This window comes from Ranitomeya imitator, chromosome 5, assembly GCF_032444005.1.
Source record: "Ranitomeya imitator isolate aRanImi1 chromosome 5, aRanImi1.pri, whole genome shotgun sequence".
Taxonomy (NCBI): domain Eukaryota; kingdom Metazoa; phylum Chordata; class Amphibia; order Anura; family Dendrobatidae; genus Ranitomeya; species Ranitomeya imitator.
In genome coordinates, this window is record NC_091286.1 from 56,345,491 (window position 1) to 56,367,330 (window position 21,840).

A 21,840-nucleotide genomic window follows, 5' to 3' on the forward strand; every position below is an offset into this window, starting at 1 on the left:
ACTGTCAGAGACTGCATTAGTTAGTGTGAGATTATCTATCAAGGCAAGAGACGGTAAGCAACCAATAATGAGCCATATCCAAAGTACACTACCATAGAAAACTGAGTGCAGCTAATGTTAAAACATTCATTTATACTCTATGTATACGTATATTTACACTCTAATATCTTACCAAGCTTGAATTGAAGAACTCCTAAGGGTCCCCCGTGAAATCTCAGAAACAGAAGGTTATATATATCGGCACTATCCGAGCACTGAGCTGCAGTACGAGGGTGAGTCCACTTGATGTCCACCAGGCTGCTGGACACCTCAAACTGCTTATTGCATTGTAGGGTGGATGTTGGGGCAAGGTTTTCAGCAACAAGCTGGACTTTAATGGGTGAGAGTGCCATGTCAAATATTTGTATCTCCCCTTGATTGTTGCTCACCACAAAAATACATCCAGCAGGATGCCACTGGATTAATGAAGGCAAAAGATCAGCCTGGGCCAGAAGAGTCACTCTGCGATGAGCTTCATAAAGAATTATCGAAGAATCTTCACAGCCAAGAAGAAGCCTGTCCTCGGCCTTGTTCCTGTCACAGCTTATGGCTCGGGAATTGAGGGGGATTTTAGTGACTGAAGCACACTGCATTTTGTTTCTTGCACATTCATAGACGCAGCTGTCAGCCATAGGTTCCTTGTCGGAGCTCATTGAGTGCTCTACTGTATGTACCTGGTACGGCTGAGTGATACTAAAGCTAGCGTCCAGCATATCGCCCTCGGTGCGGATGTAACTCAGCACCTAAGAAGAAAAAGCAAAAGGAAACTACCGGTAAATATTGCAACCAAGAGTCAATACATGCTGTTATATTGTGTATATAGACCCAACTAAAATGACAATACCCGAAAATCAAAAATGTGAATATTAAACCCCCTAAAAGCAAGCCATTTTTGTAGCTGAAGTTAAGTGTTTCAATCATGTCCATGTAAAAATCGGCATTAGGTAGTTTAGGGACCTATACTTTATTGAGGCGTGGATGCCATTGTCAGTGAGTGCATTAACATTGAGCAGATGAATCCAAAGACTATACTCCTTGTTTTACGGCATATGCACAGCGTTGCAATGTGTACTGTCCTCTGGGTCATCATCTGCGCGCAGTGCTGCTGGTTTCACCTTCTGGACACATCTCATCATACACAAATTCTATTACTACTTAACGCCGAAAAACTATTTTTTTACATAAACACTAAACCCCAACTACGTAATGATAGGTAAACATGCAGAAATAGAAAACATGTTGCACATTGCGAGTACACTGCTAAATAAATCACATGTATTACTTTACAAAAATATGCATTACCATTATCAGCAATATTTGGCAACACTTTCTATAAGTTAACGATATTACTGAAAATGAGCCAAATATTCCATCCAATTTTGCGCGGAAAAACCTGCTGTGAGTCCAGTAGCAGCGAACTGAATGAGACTTTAACTCCTGGGAGTAAATTGACCTAAAGTGCAATTTATGTGGAATAATGGCAGGTTTGTTGTAAACAGAACTGAATGGGCAAGTCAAAATCGGCAATAAAATTCAGTAATAGTGGACTTTGCTGAATGTTACTACAAACTTGTAGCAAATTTCATAAATCCTAATAATAAAAAACTTCACCCATTAAGAGTAGCTCAAATTACATATTCTCAAGTGCTTGTTGGAAACCTGGCACTACTGGCTCACTTATCAAGACTATATTGAATATTAAGGGCTCATGGCACGCACAGCATACGTTTTTTTGTTTCTCTGGTACTTAAGGCGGCTGTGGCTGAGGTTGGCTGTTGCCCCCATTTGGTGCACTCCATTTTTCTCCTCTCCCTCCAAACATAAAACCTCTGCATAACACCTCTCCTTTGTTTTCTCCCTTCCTTCACTTTAATAATTCTTACAGCTTCTTGCATATTTTTGTTACTAAGTTTATGATTTCAAGATGACGATCCATTGATGATCTTTCTTTTTGTGCCTCTGTAGATTTAATGGGTCTGCACGTCCAAGATTGTTTCCCCAACCCAGCCACAATTCCTTCCCTGTTAGAAATTTAAAAATGTAATAAAAATAAAAACCTAACTTTTCTCAAAGTTTGCCTCTGGAATTTTCCTTGCGGATTCTGCATCTCTTGGCAGAAAACGCAGGTGCAGATTTGATGCGTTTTTCTTGCAGATTTTGTGCATTTTTCCTGCGCATTTACTGCGGATTCTGTGCGGATTTCATGCATTTTTACCCCTGCAGATTTCTATAACGGAATGGGTGCAGAAACGCTGCAGATCCGCACAAAAGAAGTGACATGCTCTTTTTTTTAATCCGCTGCGTTTTTCGTGCAGAATTTTCCGCACCATTAGCACAGCATTTTTTTTTTCAATTGATTTACATTGTACTGTAAATCACTTGCGGTTCTGCAGCGTTTCTGCGCGGGGAAAAAACGCTGCAGTTCTGCAGTAAATCCGCAACGTGTCTACATAGCCTCAGGCTACGTTCACATGTCCAGTGATCATCAGTTAGAATGGATCCAGCAGCAGTCAGTTAACAAAAAAGTTGAGAAAACACAATTTTTTTGACTAAGTAAAAAAAAAAAAAAAGATTTCAACTATATCCGTTTATTTAACACTAGATGGTGGCCCGATTTTAACGCATCGGGTATTCTAGAATATGCATGTCCACGTAGTATATTGCCCAGTCACGTAGTATATTGCCCAGTCACGTAGTATATTGCCCAGTCACGTAGTATATTGCCCAGCTACGTAGTATATTGCGCAGTCACGTAGTATATTGCCCAGTCACGTAGTATATTGCCCAGTCACATAGCATATTGCCCAACCATGTAGTATATTGCACAGCCACGTAGTATATTGCCCAGTCACATAGCATATTGCCCAACCATGTAGTATATTGCACAGCCACGTAGTATATTGCCCAACCATGTAGTATATTGCCCAGTCACGTACTTTATTGTCCAGTCACGTAGTATATTGCTCAGTCACATACTATATTGCCCAGCCACGTAGTATATTGCCCAGCCACATAGTATATTGTCCAGCCACATAGTATATTGCCAAGTCACGTACTATATTGCCCAGCCACATAGTATATTGCCCAGCCACGTAGTATATTGCACAGTCACGTAGTATATTGCCCAGTCACGTAGTATATTGCCCAGTCCGCGTAGTATATTGCACAGCCACGTAGTATATTGCCCAGCCACGTAGTATATTGCCCAGCCACGTAGTATATTGCCCAGTCACGTAGTATATTGCCCAGTCTGCGTAGTATATTGCACAGCCCGCGCAGTATATTGCACAGCCCGCGCAGTATATTGCACAGCCCACGTAGTATATTGCACAGCCCGCGTAGTATATTGCCCAGCCCCCGTAGTATATTGCCCAGCCCCCGTAGTATATTGCCCAGCCCCCGTAGTATATTGCCCAGCCCCCGTAGTATATTGCCCAGCCCCCGTAGTATATTGCACAGTCCGTGTAGTATATTGCACAGCCCGCGTAGTACATTGCCCAGCCCGCGTAGTATACTGCCCAGCCTGCGTAGTATATTGCAAAGCCCACGTAGTATATAGCAATGTGGGCATCATATGCCTGTTAAAAAAAAGAATTAAAATAGAAAAATAGTTACTCACCCTCCGTTGGCCCCGGAATCCAGGAAGCGTTTACCGACGCTCCTCGCGTGCTCCGGTCTCAAGAGTGCATTGCGGTCTCGCGAGATGATGACGTAGCAGTCTCGCGAGACCGCTACGTCATCATCTCGCGAGATCGCAATGCATGGATCGGTCACCGGAGCGTCGCGAGGAACGGGAAAGGCGCGGGAAGGTGAGTATATGATGATTTTTTATTTTTTTTATCATTTTTAACATTAGATCTTTTTACTATTGATGCTGCATAGGCAGCATCAATAGTAAAACGTTGGTCACACAGGGTTAATAGCAGCGTTAATGGAGTGCATTACACCGCGGCATAACGCGGTCCATTAGCACTGCCATTAACCCTGTGTGAGCGCTGACTGGAGGGGAGCATGGAGCGGGCACTGACTGCGGGGAGGAAGGAGCGGCCATGTTGCCGCCGGACTGCGCCCGTCGCTGATTGGTCGTGGCAATGGTCCTGGGCATTTTGCCACGACCAATCAACGACTTGGATTTCCATGACAGACAGAGGCCGCAACCAATGAATATCCGTGACAGACAGACGGAAGTGACCCTTAGACAATTATATATATAGATTGAAATCTATGGAAAGCGGATCCATTAACCCCTCTGTGACCTTAGACGTACTATCCCGTCGAGGTGCCCTGGGCTTATCTGACCCTGGACGGGATAGTACGTCATAGCCGATCGGCCGCGCTCACGGGGGGAGCGCGGCTGATCGCGGCCGGGTGTCAGCTGCTTATCGCAGCTGACATCCGGCACTATGTGCCAGAAGCGGTCACGGACCGCCCCCGGCACATTAACCCCTGGCACACCGCGATCAAAGATGATCGCGATGTGCCGGCGGTGCAGGGAAGCACCGCGCAGGGAGGGGGCTCCCTGCGGGCTTCCCTGAGCCCCCCGCAGCAACGCGATGTGATCACGTTGCTGCGAGGGTCTCCTCACCTCCCTCCCTGCTCGAGCCCCGGATCCAAGATGGCCGCGGATCCGGGTCCTGCAGGGAGGGAGGTGGCTTCACAGAGCCTGCTCAGAGCAGGCACTGTGAAGGCTGCAGCGCTGCATGTCAGATCAGTGATCTGACAGAGTGCTGTGCAAACTGTCAGATCACTGATCTGTGATGTCCCCCCCTGGGACAAAGTAAAAAAGTAAAAAAAAAATTTTCCAAATGTGTAAAAAAAATAAAAAAAAATATTCCAAAATAATGAAAAAAAAAAAAAAATATTATTCCCATAAATACATTTCTTCATCTAAATAAAAAAAAACCAATAAAAGTACACATATTTAGTATCGCCGCGTCCGTAACGACCCGACCTATAAAACTGTCCCACTAGTTAACCCCTTCAGTAAACACCGTAAGAAAAAAAAAAAAAAAACGAGGCAAAAAACAACGCTTTATTATCATACCGCCGAACAAAAAGTGGAATAACACGCGATCAAAAGGACAGATATAAATAACCATGGTACCGCTGAAAGCGTCATATTGTCCCGCAAAAAAAGAGCCGCCATACAGCATCATCAGCAAAAAAATAAAAAAGTTATAGTCCTGAGAATAAAGCGATGCAAAAATAATTATTTTTTCTGTAAAATAGTTTTTATCGTATAAAAGCACCAAACCATAAAAAAATGATATAAATGAGGTATCGCTGTAATCGTACTGACCCGAAGAATAAAACTGATTTATCAATTTTACCAAACGCGGAACGGTATAAACGCCTCCCCCAATAGAAATTCATGAATAGCTGGCTTTTGGTCATTCTTCCTCACAAAAATCGGAATAAAAAGCGATAAAAAAATGTCACGTGCCCAAAAATGTTTTCAATAAAAACGTCAACTCGTCCCGCAAAAAACAAGACCTCACATGACTCTGTGGACCAAAATATGGAAAAATTATAGCTCTCAAAATGTGGTATTGCAAAAAATATTTTTTGCAATAAAAAGGGTCTTTCAGTGTGTGACGGCTGCCAATCATAAAAATCCGCTAAAAAACTCGCTATAAAAGTAAATCAAACCCCCCTTCATCACCCCCTTAGTTAGAGAAAAATTAAAAAAATGTATTTATTTCCATTTTCCCATTAGGGCTAGGGTTAGGGCTAGGATTAGGGTTAGGGTTAGGGCTAGGGTTAGGGCTAGGGTTAGGGCTAGGGTTAGGGCTAGGGTTAGGGTTAGGGCTAGGGTTAGGGCTAGGGTTAGGGCTAGGGTTAGGGCTAGGGTTGGGGCTAGGGTTAGGGCTAGGGTTAGGGCTAGGGTTAGGGCTAGGGTTAGGGCTAGGGTTAGGGTTAGGGTTGGGGCTACAGTTAGGGTTGGGGCTAAAGTTAGGGTTAGGGTTTAGATTACATTTACAGTTGGGAATAGGGTTGGGATTAGGGTTAGGGGTGTGTCAGGGTTAGAGGTGTGGTTAGGGTTACCGTTGGAATTAGGGTTAGGGGTGTGTTTAGATTAGGGTTTCAGTTATAATTGGGGGGTTTCCACTGTTTCGGCACATCAGGGGCTCTCCAAACACGACATGGCGTCCGATCTCAATTCCAGCCAATTCTGCGTTGAAAAAGTAAAACAGTGCTCCTTCCCTTCCGAGCTCTCCTGTGTGCCCAAACACGGGTTTACCCCAACATATGGGGTATCAGCGTACTCAGGACAAATTGGACAAATACAAAACTGGGGGCTAAAAAATAATTTTTGTGGGAAAACAAAAAGATTTTTTATTTTTACGGCTCTGCGTTATAAACTGTAGTGAAACACTTGGGGGTTCAAAGTTCTCACAACACATCTAGATAAGTTCATTGAGGGGTCTAGTTTCCAATATGGGGTCACTTGTGGGGGGTTTCTACTGTTTAGGTACATTAGGGGCTCTGCAAACGCAATGTGACGCCTGCAGACCAATCCATCTAAGTCTGCATTCCAAATGATGCTCCTTCCCTTCCGAGCCCTCCCATGCGCCCAAACGGTGGTTCCCCCCCACATATCGGGTATCAGCGTACTCAGGACAAATTGGACAACAACATTTAGGGTCCAATTTCTCCTGCTAACCTTGGAAAAATACAAAACTGGGGGCTAAAATATAATTTTTGTGGGAAAAAAATTTTGTTTTATTTTTATGGCTCTGCATTATAAACTTCTGTGAAGCCCTTGGTGGGTCAAAGTGCTCACCACACATCCAGATAAGTTCCTTAGGGGGTCTACTTTCCAAAATGGTGTCACTTGTGGGGGGTTTCAATGTTTAGGCACATCAGTGGCTCTCCAAACGCAACATGGCGTCCCATCTCAATTCCTGTCAATTTTGCATTGAAAAGTCAAACGGCGCTCCTTCCCTTCCGAGCTCTCCCATGCGCCCAAACAGTGGTTTACTGCCACATATGGGGTATCAGCGTACTCGGGACAAATTGGACAACAACTTTTGAGGTCCAATTTCTTCTCTTACCCTTGGAAAAATAAAAAATTGGGGGCAAAAATATAATTTTTGTGAAAAAATATGATTTTTTATTTTTACGGTTCTGCATTATAAACTTCTGTGAAGCACTTGGTGGGTCAAAGTGCTCACCACACCTCTAGATAAGTTCCTTAGGGGGTCTACTTTCCAAAATGGTGTCACTTGTGGGGGGTTTCAATGTTTAGGCACATCAGTGGCTCTCCAAACGCAACATGGCGTCCCATCTCAATTTCTGTCAATTTTGCATTGAAAAGTCAAACTGCGCTCCTTCCCTTCCGAGCTCTCCCATGCGCCCAAACAGTGGTTTACTGCCACATATGGGGTATCAGCGTACTCGGGACAAATTGGACAACAACTTTTGAGGTCCAATTTCTTCTCTTACCCTTGGAAAAATAAAAAATTGGGGGCAAAAATATAATTTTTGTGAAAAAATATGATTTTTTATTTTTACGGTTCTGCATTATAAACTTCTGTGAAGCACTTGGTGGGTCAAAGTGCTCACCACACCTCTAGATAAGTTCCTTAGGGGGTCTACTTTCCAAAATGGTGTCACTTGTGGGGGGTTTCAATGTTTAGGCACATCAGTGGCTCTCCAAACGCAACATGGCGTCCCATCTCAATTTCTGTCAATTTTGCATTGAAAAGTCAAACTGCGCTCCTTCCCTTCCGAGCTCTCCCATGCGCCCAAACAGTGGTTTACTGCCACATATGGGGTATCAGCGTACTCAGGACAAATTGGACAACAACTTTTGAGGTCCAATTTCTTCTCTTACCCTTGGAAAAATAAAAAATTGGGGGCAAAAATATAATTTTTGTGAAAAAATATGATTTTTTATTTTTACGGTTCTGCATTATAAACTTCTGTGAAGCACTTGGTGGGTCAAAGTGCTCACCACACATCCAGATAAGTTCCTTAGGGGGTCTACTTTCCAAAATGGTGTCACTTGTGGGGGGTTTCAATGTTTAGGCACATCAGTGGCTCTCCAAACGCAACATGGCGTCCCATCTCAATTCCTGTCAATTTTGCATTGAAAAGTCAAATAGCACTCCTTCCCTTCCGAGCTCTCCCATGCGCCCAAACAGTGGTTTACTGCCACATATGGGGTATCGGCGTACTCAGGACAAATTGGACAACAACTTTTTGGGTCCAATTTCTCCTGTTACCCTTGGTAAAATAAAACAAATTGGAGCTGAAGTAAATTTTTTGTGTAAAAAAGTTAAATGTTCATTTTTATTTAAACATTCCAAAAATTCCTATTAAACACCTGAAGGGTTAATAAACTTCTTGAATGTGGTTTTGAGCACCTTGAGGGGTGCAGTTTTTAGAATGGTGTCACACTTGGGCATTTTCTATCATATAGACCCCTCAAAATGACTTCAAATGAGACGTGGTCCCTAAAAAAAAATGGTGTTGTAGAAATGAGAAATTGCTAGTCAACTTTTAACCCTTATAACTCCCTAACAAAAAAAAAAATTGGTTCCAAAATTATGCTGATGTAAAGGAGACATGTGGGAAATGTTACTTATTAAGTATTTTGTGTGACATATCTCTGTGATTTAATTGCATAAAAATTCAAAGTTTGAAAATTGCGAAATTTTCAAAATTTTCGCCAAATTTCCGTTTTTTTCACAAATAAACGCAGGTACTATCAAAGAAATTTTACCACTATCATGAAGTACAATATGTCACGAGAAAACAATGTCAGAATCACCAGAAATCCGTTGAAGCGTTTCGGAGTTATAACCTCATAAAGGGACAGTGGTCAGAATTGTAAAAATTGGCCTGGTCATTAACGTGCAAACCACCCTTGGGGGTAAAGGGGTTAAAAAGCCATCCATTTTTTTCTTAGGTGAAGCTGATCCAGTAGGCCAAAAGCAGATAAAAAAAAATGGATCCAGTTGAAATTAGTTTTTCTTAGTGGAACCAAAAATAATTGCGTCTGCACAACATTTTTGTTAACGGATTACAGCTGGATCTGTTCTAACGGATGACTATTGGACATGAGAACACAGCCTTAGTTGGTTTTCCCTGCTGAGCCTCCTACAATGATGTCTTTTCCTATGACAAAGAGGCCAGCAGGGCACCAGAGATGTGTTTAGATGGAAAAACTAGAGGCGTTGGGTGTAGAGCTTTCTATGTATTATTTTTTTTTTTTTACTTTTGGCACTTGGCTCTATTCTGAAGGTAAAATCTGCAAGCAAATATCCATAAATTGGTACAGATTTATCGTCGTGGATTTCTCTGTGGATTCTTGCAGAAATTTTCTACAGCAATTTCTGCTGTAAAGTCTCTACTACTTAACAGAACATCTTTAAGCCCAGATTTTTCGATAAATTAGATAAAATTGAGCAGGCATATTAAATTCTCATCGTTCTTTCAATCGGTAATCGTGCCTGTTTACTTGATAAACGCATGTACTACTTTAGGCACGGAGGGGTAGACAATATTGTTAGTGTTATTTTAATTGCAATTATTAGGAAACAAATGCACTAAATCCCCAAGCAACAGGAATGGAATTATATTAGAAATTTACAGCAGTAGCCAGTTGAGATGTTAGAAATCACAAAGGACTCAATTTGGGAAATAGTGATTTAATCATTTTATTTTAATTACCTCTTCCTTGGGATTCTGCCACAGGATAAGGCTCACGTTGCAAAGAACGACACTGTGCTTTTCAACAGTACAATGGTAACATACATATTAGCCTTTTTTGATGTATTAAGACATTAGGGAGTGTTGTTCCAATGAAAATAAATCATATAGGGATCGAAAGATTGAGGATTTCTGAATTTGATGGCTATAAGCCAATTTATTCTTTTTTTTTGCGTTTTTTTTTTTTTTTACCAGAGGCACATCTTAAATCACACGGGTCTGTAACACTTAATTGCACCTTTCATTGTACTACAATACCATTCGGTATGAGCTGAACTACCTTTTCTGTCTATTAATTCTGGAAGTCAAAGTAATAACCTAATAAATCAAAGAGCAGAACAAATGATCATCTGGTATCCAGCGTTGAAGGAAGTTTTTCTAAGTTGGTTTTAAAGTTTTCCAAAAAACTGTTTAGGTTTTATTTTGTAATGTTAAACTTTTGGACCATCCTTTTACAACATTTGCTATATTCAAGTGTAATAAATATTGTATTTACAGGTCCTTTATTGCCCAAAATGTAGGGCCAATCTGTTTCCTTCCTTAACTTCCAGGAATACCTCAATACCCATTATCCAGATGGGAAAGAACTCTGGGTTTAGAGAACACTTGCTATGAAAAATTGGAAAAAGAAAAAAAATTGTTTGTGTCACAGTTATCAATATGTAGACCTAGAGAAGTCTTAAAAGCCGTGCAAAAAAAAAATCATGATGTAATTTTTTTTTTGTTCGCGATTATCTTACCTCCAGTCTGTTATTAGAACAGCCTAATAGGACTATGTTCGCCCGGTCTTTGTCACTAGACATTGGAGTCCAAGGGCAGACCTCATCATCCGGTACTTGCCACCAACAAATGGCAAGATCCTGTACACAATTTACTGCAAGACGACGATTGAGATGCCGGACCTTTGGTCCCGGAATATCAATATAAGTGATCTATAGGGGAAAAGAGAATATGAAAAGTCTAAAGGTTTGTGATATCTATTACATTTATTAAATTCCAGTAATCACACTGAATTTTGGATGCATTACAATATAAATTTTCAATTTTCTGAGTAGTATCTAATTTTCACTGTCTAATTACCGGTATTTTCTTCACACAGCAAATAGTTACTCAGCTGTATTAATAAGTCAGGAAAGAATAACTATAGTTTTGTTTCTCCATAAAATAATAGTACAAATGAAAATAAGAAACATTCTAATATAACTTATTCCAATTCTCTCTCCTCCCGGACTGATCACTTATTCTCAAAATTCTCAGTGTTGGGTAAAATCTGTGTTCACTGAAGACAGATTTTTCCGATGAATAGAGAGTAAAAAATCAGGAGAAATAAACTGATTTCTCTAATATGATAGATTACAATTTTTCATGAGTGCAATTGATTTATGAAACAAAAATTAAAATGACGGCTATTGCTTGAGAAAAGGTTATTTACAACTGTATTCAAGATTGTAACTAAGTGATCTATATTTAAAGTGTAATTGTTGTTTTAACTTTTATTTCATAAATTAAATAGTACACATGAAAATAAGCAACTTTGTCATAAATGTGATCCGAGAAATTTGCTTCTTTGGGGGTGCTTTTTTGCAAAGGGGACAGGGTGACTGCACCATATTGAAAGGAGGATGGATGGGGTCATGTATCGGGAGATTTTGGCCAACATCCTCTTTCCTTCAGTAAGAGCATTAAACATGGGTCATGGCTGGGTCTTCCAGCATGACAATGACCCAAAACACTCAGCGAAGGCTACTAAGGAGCGGCTCCGCAAGAAGCATTTCAAGGTCCTGGAGCGGCCTAGCCAGAATTCCAGACCTGAACACAATAGAAAATCTTTTGAGGGAGCTTGAACTCAATTTTGCCCAGCGACAGCCCCAAACCCTGAAAGATCTGGAGAAGATCTGTATGGAGGAGTGGGCCAGAATCCCAGCTGCAGCGTGTGCAAGCTTGGTCAGAACTACAGGAAACTTTTGACCTTTGTACTTGCAAACAAAGGGTTCTGTACGAAATATTAAGTTCTGTTTTTCTATTGTATCAAATACTTATTTCATGAAATAAAATGCAAATTAACTATGTAAAAATCATACAATGTGATTTTCTGGATTTTTTTTGTTGAAGATTCTGTCACTCACAGATCAAGTGTACTTACGATAAAAATTACAGATCTCTCCATTCTTCGTAGTTGAGAAAACTTGCAAAATCGGCAGTGTATGAAATTCTTATTTTCCCCACTGCAATCATGAAATTAACTACCATATATGAGATAGCTCTGCACCATTTATACACTACTGCCATAGCTGGTGAGATATCAGCCACAACACTCACCCACGGAAACCTTTTTTTTATTTTTTTTACTTGGTAGAAAAGCGTAAGAGGCTGCACTATTATGTCTGCCAAAGACAACAAAAACCTGATAAAATTGAGGCTAAAGGTACCTTCACACTAAACGATGCTGCAGCGATCCAGACAACGATCCGGATCGCTGCAGCGTCGCTGTTTGGTCGCTGGAGAGCTGTCACACAGACAGCTCTCCAGCGACCAACGATGCCGGTAACCAGGGTAAACATCGGGTTACTAAGCGCAGGGCCGCGCTTAGTAACCCGGTGTTTACCCTGGTTACCAGCAAAAAAACAAACAGTACATACTTACCTTCCGCTGTCTGTCCCCCGGCGCTGTGCTTTCCTGCACTGTGTAAGCAGAGTGGTGACGTCACCGCTGTGCTCTGCTTTACGGCTGGCCGGCGCTCACACTGCAGAGAAGCACAGCGCCGGGGGACAGACACCGGAATGTAAGTATGTAGTGTTTGTTTTTTTTTACTTTTACGCTGGTAACCAGGGTAAACATCGGGTTACTAAGCGCGGCCCTGCGCTTAGTAACCCGATGTTTACCCTGGTTACCAGCGAAGACATCGCTGAATCGGCGTCACACACGCCGATTCAGCGATGTCTGCAGGAAGTCCAGCGACGAAATAAAATGCTGGACTTTCTGCGCTGACCAACGATGGCACAGCAGGATCCAGATCGCTGCTACCTGTCAAACTGTACGATATCGCTAGCCAGGACGCTGCAACGTCACGGATCGCTAGCGATATCGTTCAGTGTGAAGGTACCTTAACTGATGTTAGATGCCACTTGCAATCAGAAATCCTTGAAACCAAATGGGGATGTTAAAGGGATTCTGTATTTATTATTATTTATTTATATAGCACCATTAATTCCATGGTGCTGTACATGAGAAAGGGGTTACATACAGGGTTATAGACATCGTTTACAGTAAACAGGTTTACAGTGACAGACTGCTACAGAGGGGAGAGGACCCTGCCCTTGCGGACTTACATTCTAGGGGATAGTGGGGAAGAGGCAGAAGGTAGGGTTGAGGCGGCGGCTCTGGCGGTGGTGAGGCGGTGGCTCTGGTGGTGGTGAGGCGGCGGCTCTGGCGGCGGCGGCATGGTTATTGTAGGCTGTAGGCTTTCCTGAAGAGATGGGTTTTCAGGTTCCGTCTGAAGGATCCGAGGGTGGTGGATAATTGGACGTGTTGAGGCATGGATTTCCAGAGGATGGGGGATATTTGGGAGAAATCTTAGAGGCGGTTGTGTGAGGAACGAATAAGTGTGGAGGAGAGTAGGAGGTCTTGGGAGGATTATTTATAGACTTATTTATTTATAGACTTTTTTCAGACCTTAATTAGACTGTTAGTATTATAGCTTGTTCACCATCATCGTTAGGCAAGGCCAGGTGATGCAAATTTCCCAGCTTTACAAAAACCCAGCCTCCTCTAACCTTGTGCTAAAAAAACAGCAGCAATGGGTTCTTTTAAGCAGCTGCCTAGCACTCTGAAAATAAAAATGGTGGAGGCCCACAAAGCAGGAGGAAGCTATAAGAAGATAGCAAAACTTTTTCAAGTTGCCCTTTCCTCAGTTTGAAATGTAATTAAGAAATGGCAGTTAACAGGAACAGTGGAGGTCAAGATAAGACCTGGAAGACCAAGGAAAATATCAGTGAAAGCTTTTGGTAGGATTACTGGAGAGACAAATCAGAACCCCTGCTTGACTGCAAAAGACCTTCAGAAAGATTTATCAAACTCTGGAGTTGTGGTACATTGTTCTACTGTTAAGAGACACATGCAGAAATATGACCTTAATGGAAGAGTCATTAGAAGAAAGCTTCTCCTGCGTCCTCACCATAACATTCAGCATCAGAAGTATGTAAAAGAACATCTAAAAAAGCATGAAGCATATTGGAAACAAGTCTTGTGGACCAATGAGGTTAATATAGAACTCTTTGGCCACAATCATCAAAAAGTATGTGTGGAGGAAAAAGGGCACAGAATTTCAGGAAAAGAACATCTAGCTAACAATAAAGAATAGGGGTGGATCAATCATGCTTTGGGGTTGTGTTGCAGCCAATGGCACAGGGAACATTTCACGGATAGAGGGAAAAATGGATTCAATGAAATTTCAATAGATTTTATATGCAAACATAACATCATCTGTAAAAGCTGACGTTGAAAAGAAAATGGTTTTTACAAATGGATGATTCTAAACATATGTCAAAATCCACAATAGACGACCTCAAAAAGCACAAGCTGAAGGTTTTACAATGGCCCTCACAGTCCCCTGATCTGAACATCATTAAAAATCTGTGGCTAGACCTCAAAATAGCAGTGCATGCAGGACGTCCCAGGAATCTCACAGAACTGGAAGAATTTTCCAAGGAAGAATGGATGAAAATCCCTCAAGCAAGAATTGAAAGACTCTTGGCTAGCTACAAAAAGCGCTTACAAGCTATGATACTTTCAAAAGGGGGTGCTACTAGGTACTAACCATGCAGGGTGCCTAAACTTTTGAACATTTTTCTTTTTGTCAATTCTAAAATGTAAAAGATGATTTTGTTCTTTGCCTAAAATACAAAGGAAATGTGTCATTTGTAACTTTAAGCCTTTTAGAGATCATTTCATCTTCAACTTCCTTAACTGGTCACAATAACAGTAATTTTGACAAGGGATGCCCAAACTTTTACATGCCACTGTAAGCTTTAATTCCTGGATTCCTGGATAAACTACGCCCCTGTTCATACTTCTTACAAAAAGTAGTGGCAGATAATTTATAACACCCCCCCCCCCCCCCCTTTTCCATGAGTCTACTATTGGATTTTTATTCATTTTGACAAAGTTTATTATAATTGCAAAATATAGTTGCCCTGGAAGATAGCTGAAAATTTAAGAGATTGTCCACTAACCTGACTCAGTTACTGATTTTGATATAAACATGGTTTGATAATGTCCCTAAAGAATCACATGTACTTTTTCTGCATATTATCTGCCTTTGTGCTTCCCTCCCTGTGCACTTGCACCAGCTCTGCTGTCAGTCATCACTTCCTCTTCAGAATCCTCTGCTCCCTTCTGACTACATTTCCCATCAGCCTTGTACTTCAATCTAACAGAGAGCACAGACCTGTAACTGACCCGAAACCCTTCCCACTCCTCTTCCAGTGTCACACACAGCCCCAGCACAATCTCCTCAACAGTTATAGAAAACTAGATGGTGGCCCGATTCTAACGCATCGTGTATTCTAGAATATGCATGTCCACGTAGTATATTGCACAGCTCACGTAGTATATTGCCCAGCCACGTAGTATATTGCCCAGTCACGTAGTATATTGCCCAGCCACATAGTATATTGCCCAGTCACGTAGTATATTGCCCAGTGACGTAGTATATTGCCCAGTGACGTAGTATATTGCCCAGCCACGTAGTATATTGCCCAGCCACGTAGTATATTGCCCAGCCACGTAGTATATTGCCCAGTGACGTAGTATACTGCCCAGCAACGTAGTATATTGCCCAGTTACGTAGTATATTGCCTAGTGACATAGTATATTGCGCAGCCACGTAGTATATTGCCCAGTTACGTAGTATATTGCCTAGTGACGTAGTATATTGCCCAGCCACGTAGTATATTGCCTAGTGATGTAGTATATTGCGCAGCCACGTAGTATATTGCTCAGTGACGTAGTATATTGCCCAGTGACGTAGTATACAGCACAAAGCCACGTAGTATATTGGCCAGTCACGTAGTATATTGCCCAGTGACGTAGTATACAGCACAGAGCCACGTAGTATGTTGTACAGCGAAGTAGTATATAGAACAGAGCCACGTAGTATATTGGCCAGTCACGTAGTATATTGCCCAGCTATGTAGTATATTGCCCAGCCAGGTTTGTCACAGGTTAAATAAAAAATAAACATATACTCACCTTTCCGGGGGCCCCTTGTAGTCCACGGCAGCTTCCGGTCCCAGGGTTGGTATGAGTACAGGACCTGTGATGACGCCGCGGTCACATGAACGTGACGTCATGGCAGGTCCTTCTCACGCAGGGCCTGTGATGATGTCGCGGTCACATGACCGTGACGTCATGGCAGGTCCTTCTCAGATACCATCTTTGCCACCGGAACCTGCAACGGAAGATGGCGGCCGGCGCGAGCGACTACGGAGGGTGAGTATAGCAGGTTTTATTATTATTATTTTTAACATTACATTTTTTACTATTGATGCCGCATAGGCAGCGTCAATAGTAAAAAGTTGGGGACACACAGGGTTAATAGCGGAGGTAACGGATTGCGTTACCCGCGGCATAACGCGGTCCGTTACCGCCGGCATTAACCCTGTGATAGCGGTGACCGGAGGAGAGTATGCGGGCTGCGGGAACTAAGGAGCGGCCATTTCTTCCGGACTGTGCCCATCGCTGATTGGTCACGGCAGCCATGACAGGCAGCTGGCGAGACCAATCAGCGAATGAATAACCGTGACAGAAGGACAGACAGAAGGACAGACAGAAAGACGGAAGTGACCCTTAGACAATATTATAGTAGATAGAAGCATGCACAAAGCACCAGAACAGCATCCTTGATATAAAGATTATCCTCTATCCCCCCACTGACTTATGGATGGATAAATGGGGAGAGATATAAATGTAATCATATAATAGAAGGAATACAGCTGGGTGTATATATGTTAAAGAGGGTATAGAGCAGAATGTGTACATATATATGTATATATACACCTGGCTGTATACATAAAGATAAAAGGGTCAAGCTCTAGGGGGTGAGCGGTGTCCACAGAGAAAACTGTGTCTGCAGGGAGAGCTCTGAAGGGAAAGCTGTGTCTGCAGGGAGAACTCTGGAGGGAGAGCTGTGTCTGCATGGAGAGCTCTGGAGGGAGAGCTGTGTCTGCAGGAAGAACTCTGGAGGGAGAGCTGTGTCTGCAGGGAAAGTTCTGGAGGGAGAGCTGTGTCTGCAGGGAGAGCTCTGGAGGGAGAGCTGTGTCTGCAGGGAGAACTCTGGAAGGAGAGCTGTGTCTGCATGGAGAGCTCTGGAGGGAGAGCTGTGTCTGCAGGGAGAGCTCTGAAGGGAGAGCTGTGTCTGCAGGGAGAACTCTGGAGGGAGAGCTGTGTCTGCATGGAGAGCTCTGGAGGGAGAGCTGTGTCTGCAGGAAGAACTCTGGAGGGAGAGCTGTGTCTGCAGGGAGAGTTCTGGAGGGAGAGCTGTGTCTGCAGGGAGAGCTCTGGAGGGAGAGCTGTGTCTGCAGGGAGAACTCTGGAAGGAGAGCTGTGTCTGCATGGAGAGCTCTGGAGGGAGAGCTGTGTCTGCAGGGAGAGCTCTGGAGGGAGAGCTGTGTCTTCAGGGAGAGCTCTGGAGGGAGAGCTGTGTCTGCAGGGAGAGCTCTGGAGGGAGAGCTGTGTCTTCAGGGAGAGCTATGAGGGAGAGCTGTATCTGCAGGGAGAACTCTGGAGAGAGAGCTGTGTCTGCAGGGAGAGCTCTGGAGGGAGAGCTGTGTCTGCAGGGAGAGCTTTGGAGGGAGAGTTATGTCTGCAGGGAGAGCTCTGGAGGGAGAGCTGTGTCTGCAGGGAGAACTCTGGAGGGAGAGCTGTGTCTGCATGGAGAGCTCTGGAGGGAGAGCTGTGTCTGCAGGAAGAACTCTGGAGGGAGAGCTGTGTCTGCATGGAGAGCTCTGAAGGGAGAGCTGTGTCTGCAGGGAGAACTCTGGAAGGAGAGCTGTGTCTGCAGGGAGAGCTGTGTCTGCAGGGAGAACTCTGGAGAGAGAGCTGTGTCTGCAGGGAGAGCTCTGGAGGGAGAGCTGTGTCTGCAGGGAGAGCTTTGGAGGGAGAGCTGTGTCTGCAGGGAGAACTCTGGAGAGAGAGCTGTGTCTGCAGGGAGAGCTCTGGAGGGAGAGCTGTGTCTGCATGGAGAGCTCTGGAGGGAGAGCTGTGTCTGCAGGAAGAACTCTGGAGGGAGAGCTGTGTCTGCAGCTAGAACTCTGGAGGGAGAGCTGTGTCTGCAGGGAGAACTCTGGAGAGAGAGCTGTGTCTGCAGGGAGAGCTCTGGAGGGAGAGCTGTGTCTGCAGGGAGAACTCTGGAGGGAGAGCTGTGTCTGCAGGGAGAGCTCTGGAGAGAGAGCTGTGTCTGCAGGGAGAGCTCTGGAGAGAGAGCTGTGTCTGCAGGGAGAGCTCTGGAGAGAGAGCTGTGTCTGCAGGGAGAGCTCTGGAGGGAGAGCTGTGTCTGCATGGAGAACTCTGGAGGGAGAGATGTGTCTGCAGGGAGAGCTCTGGACGGAGAGAGGTGTCTGCAGGGAGAGCTCTGGAGGGAGAGCTGTGTCTGCAGGGAGAACTCTGGAGGGAGAGCTGTGTCTGCAGGGAGAACCCTAGAGGGAGAGAGGTGTCTGCAGGGAGAACTCTGGAGGGAGAGAGGTGTCTGCAGGGAGAGCCCTGGAGGGAGAGCTGTTTTTGCAGAGAGCGTGTCTGCGGGGAGAACCCTGGAGGGAGAGCTGTTTTTGCAGAGAGCAGTGTCTGCGGGGAGAACCCTGGAGGGAGAGCTGTTTTTGCAGAGCGGTATCTGCAGGGAGAACACTGGAGGGAGAGCTGTGTCTGCAGGGAGAGCTCTGGAGGGAGAGCTATGTCTGCAGGGAGAACTCTGGAAGGTAAGCTGTGTCTGCAGGGAGAGCTGTGTCTGCAGGGAGAACTCTGGAGGGAGAGCTGTGTCTGCAGGGAGAGCTCTGGAGGGAGAGCTGTGCCTGCAGGGAGAACTTTGGAGAGAGAGCTGTGTCTGCAGGGAGAGCTCTGGAGGGAGAGAGGTGTCTGCAGGGAGAGCTCTGGAGAGAGAGCTGTGTCTGCAGGGAGAACTGTTATGACCTGGTGGTTAGGAGCACCCGGCACGACCTGATAGTTAAACTCACACAGGACAAGCTCTGGGATGTGGGAGCTCTGCTGACCGCAGGCCCTAATTCTATCACAACAACTAGAAATAGCCGTGGAGCGTTCCTGACACTCCCTAGACGCCTCTTCACAGCCTAAGAGCTAGCTAGCCCTAGAGATAGAAAATAAAGCCTACCTTGCCTCAGAGAAATTCCCCAAAGGAAAAGGCAGCCCCCCACATATATTGACTGTGAGTAAAGATGAAAGTCACAAACGCAGAAATGAAACAGGTTTCAGCAAAGGTAGGCCAGACTTACTAAACAGACAGAGGATAGGAAAGGTATCTTTGCGGTCAGCACAAAAAACTACAAAAGACCACGCAGAGTGTGGAAAAAGGCCTCCGCACCGACTAACGGTGCAGAGATGCCACTCTGCATTCCAGAGCTTCCAGCTAGCAAGACAAAATCATTATAACCAGCTGGACAAGGAAACAATGAACAAATAATAACTATCAGGAACTTAGCTTCTGCTGGAGAAGACAGGTCACCAGAAAGATCCAAGAGCGAACTGAACCAATGCAGGAACATTGACAGCTGGCATGGAGTAACGATCTGAGTGGAGTTAAATAGAGCAGCCAACCAAAGGATAAACCACGTCACCTGTGTAAGGAACCTCAGAAGCAGCAGCTTCACTCACAGCCACCAGAGGGAGTCCATGGACACTACTCGCCGAAGTACCATTCACGACCACAGGAGGGAGTTCGACAACAGAATTCACAACAGAGAACTCTGGAGAGAGAGCTGTGTCTGCAGGGAGAGCTCTGGAGAGAGAGCTGTGTCTGCAGGGAGGGCTCTGGAGGGAGAGCTTTGGAGGGAGAGCTGTGTCTGCAGGGAGAGCTCTGGAGGGAGAGCTGTGTCTGCAGGGAGAGCTCTGGAGGGAGAGAGGTGTCTGCAGGGAGAGCTCTGGAGGGAGAGCTGTGTCTGCAGGGAGAGCTCTGGAGGGAGAGAGGTGTCTGCAGGGAGAGCTCTGGAGGGAGAGCTGTGTCTGCAGGGAGAACTCTGGAGGGAGAGCTGTGTCTGCAAGGAGAACTCTGGAGGGAGAGCTGTGTCTGCAGGGAGAACTCTGGAGGGAGAGCTGTGTCTGCATGGAGAAGCCTAGAGGGAGAGAGGTGTCTGCAGGGAGAACTGTGTCTGCAGGGAGAGCTGTGTCTGCAGGGAGAACCCTGGAGGGATAGCTGTTTTTGCAGAACGGTATCTGCAGGGAGAGCGGCATCTACAGGGAGAACCCTGGAGGGAGAGCTGTTTTTGCAGAGAGTGGTGTCTGCAGGAAGAGTGGTGTCTGCAGGGAGAACTGTTGAGTTAGAGCTGTTTTTGCAGAGCACTATGTCTGAAAGGAAGAGCTGTGTCTGCAGCAGCATGCACAGGAGCAGTGTATGAATTGAGTCATGCCCACCCACACAGCAAGCCACACCCAACCCATCAGTTTCCAAAACCTGGATCTCAGTAAGATTTTGACATGACATTATAGGAATTCAGGAGATTCTTAGTCAGAGACCATGTAACCAGAGCAGCTCAGGTTACAAGATATGCAAAAGCAAGGTATTTACAAAAGAGCTCATCTATGGCAGTTTGTTCACATGAAAGGGACTCGTAAAAGTAATGGCCAACCCCTTTTAGTTTCATGATAAAAACAAAATAATAGGACTTTTTGTAAGAGAACATGCTATGCAATATAATTGCAGTTATTTCCTGTGTGGTGCCCCCTTCTACACCATTATGACCCTGTCTATATTTGTCAGTCAAATGACATCACGTGGTTCCTCACTGACCACACAGTATAGTCTTGTGACACCTCACTGCCACATCTATGTGGTCATAAATCAGTTAGGGAAAAGTAAAAAAAAAAATAAAGACAGATGCAGGTTACAAACTCATCGGAAAGAGATCACTGATGGAGGCAGTGTGAACTTATCCTGCATCCCGTGTATGCACAGCTACGTTCATAGAGGGTGTACAAGCAATTTCAATTTTTAATTTAACTTTGTTGCAGAAATGATTTTTAGCTAACAATTTAGTAGAAAAAAAAAAACTAAAACAAAAAACAAATAGCCCCCGAAGGTGTCCATATCCTTTAAAAGATATCATTCTGTGATAACTTAAATATCGATTTCCATCCTTCCAACCCCTTCAACTGGTGACTAACATTTCTACATTGTGATCCCCTTGAGCTAAAAGATGAACTAGCAGATAAGATGACCAAAAAGACGCACACTGAAAATATAATTCATTTTCACCAGATACATAATAGATATACATATTGTATCAAAAGGTGTAACATGGCGAGTATCCGAACCAGAACCCATTACAGAAAAAAATCACTTTGCATATGAAATCCTCTGCAAAATAAAGTGGTTTTTTTTAATTATTTTATTTTCTTCCTGTTGCGTTCATGGTGGCCGTGTCGAACATCTGCATAGACGCACAGACATACGCATTCTCCTGTCGTGGGAAGGGATGAGGATTAACTTAAAAAGGAATTTACTTCAACGACTCCAATCAATACTAAAATGTAGAGTCATGGTTGCCTGACAGCGGCGGCCTACGTGAAGGATTTGTATCTGCTCGTTTTAAATGTCAAGCAATAAAGATGAGACCGGAGAAAGAAAAAAAAAAATAGTTTCACATAGATCACCAAATATTTAAAAAAAAAAAAAAAAAAAAAAAAAAGTTCCAATATGTAAAATTGAGCATCACCTTCTTTCTCGTTTCTCCAAAAATTAAAGACCACGAGGCACAAATATCCACTTTGTAGCAAAATCTATTCTTTCTGCATAATGTGGATGAGATACAGCTTCATGCGTAAAAGTTTATGCAGCTCTGGAGAATTGTGCTTCTATTTCTC

General features: G+C 43.9%; 1 protein-coding gene across 1 annotated transcript in view; it reads right to left on the reverse strand.

The window, feature by feature from the left end:
* Positions 1-21,840, reverse strand: part of WDPCP (WD repeat containing planar cell polarity effector) — a 380,247-nt gene that overhangs the window by 201,897 nt on the left and 156,510 nt on the right. The window contains exons 9-10 of the mRNA XM_069768696.1: positions 10,497-10,688; positions 173-782 (exon numbers count right to left, since the gene is read on the reverse strand). Coding sequence (XP_069624797.1) covers positions 173-782; positions 10,497-10,688 — 802 coding nt within the window. The remainder of the gene's footprint in view (positions 1-172; positions 783-10,496; positions 10,689-21,840) is intronic.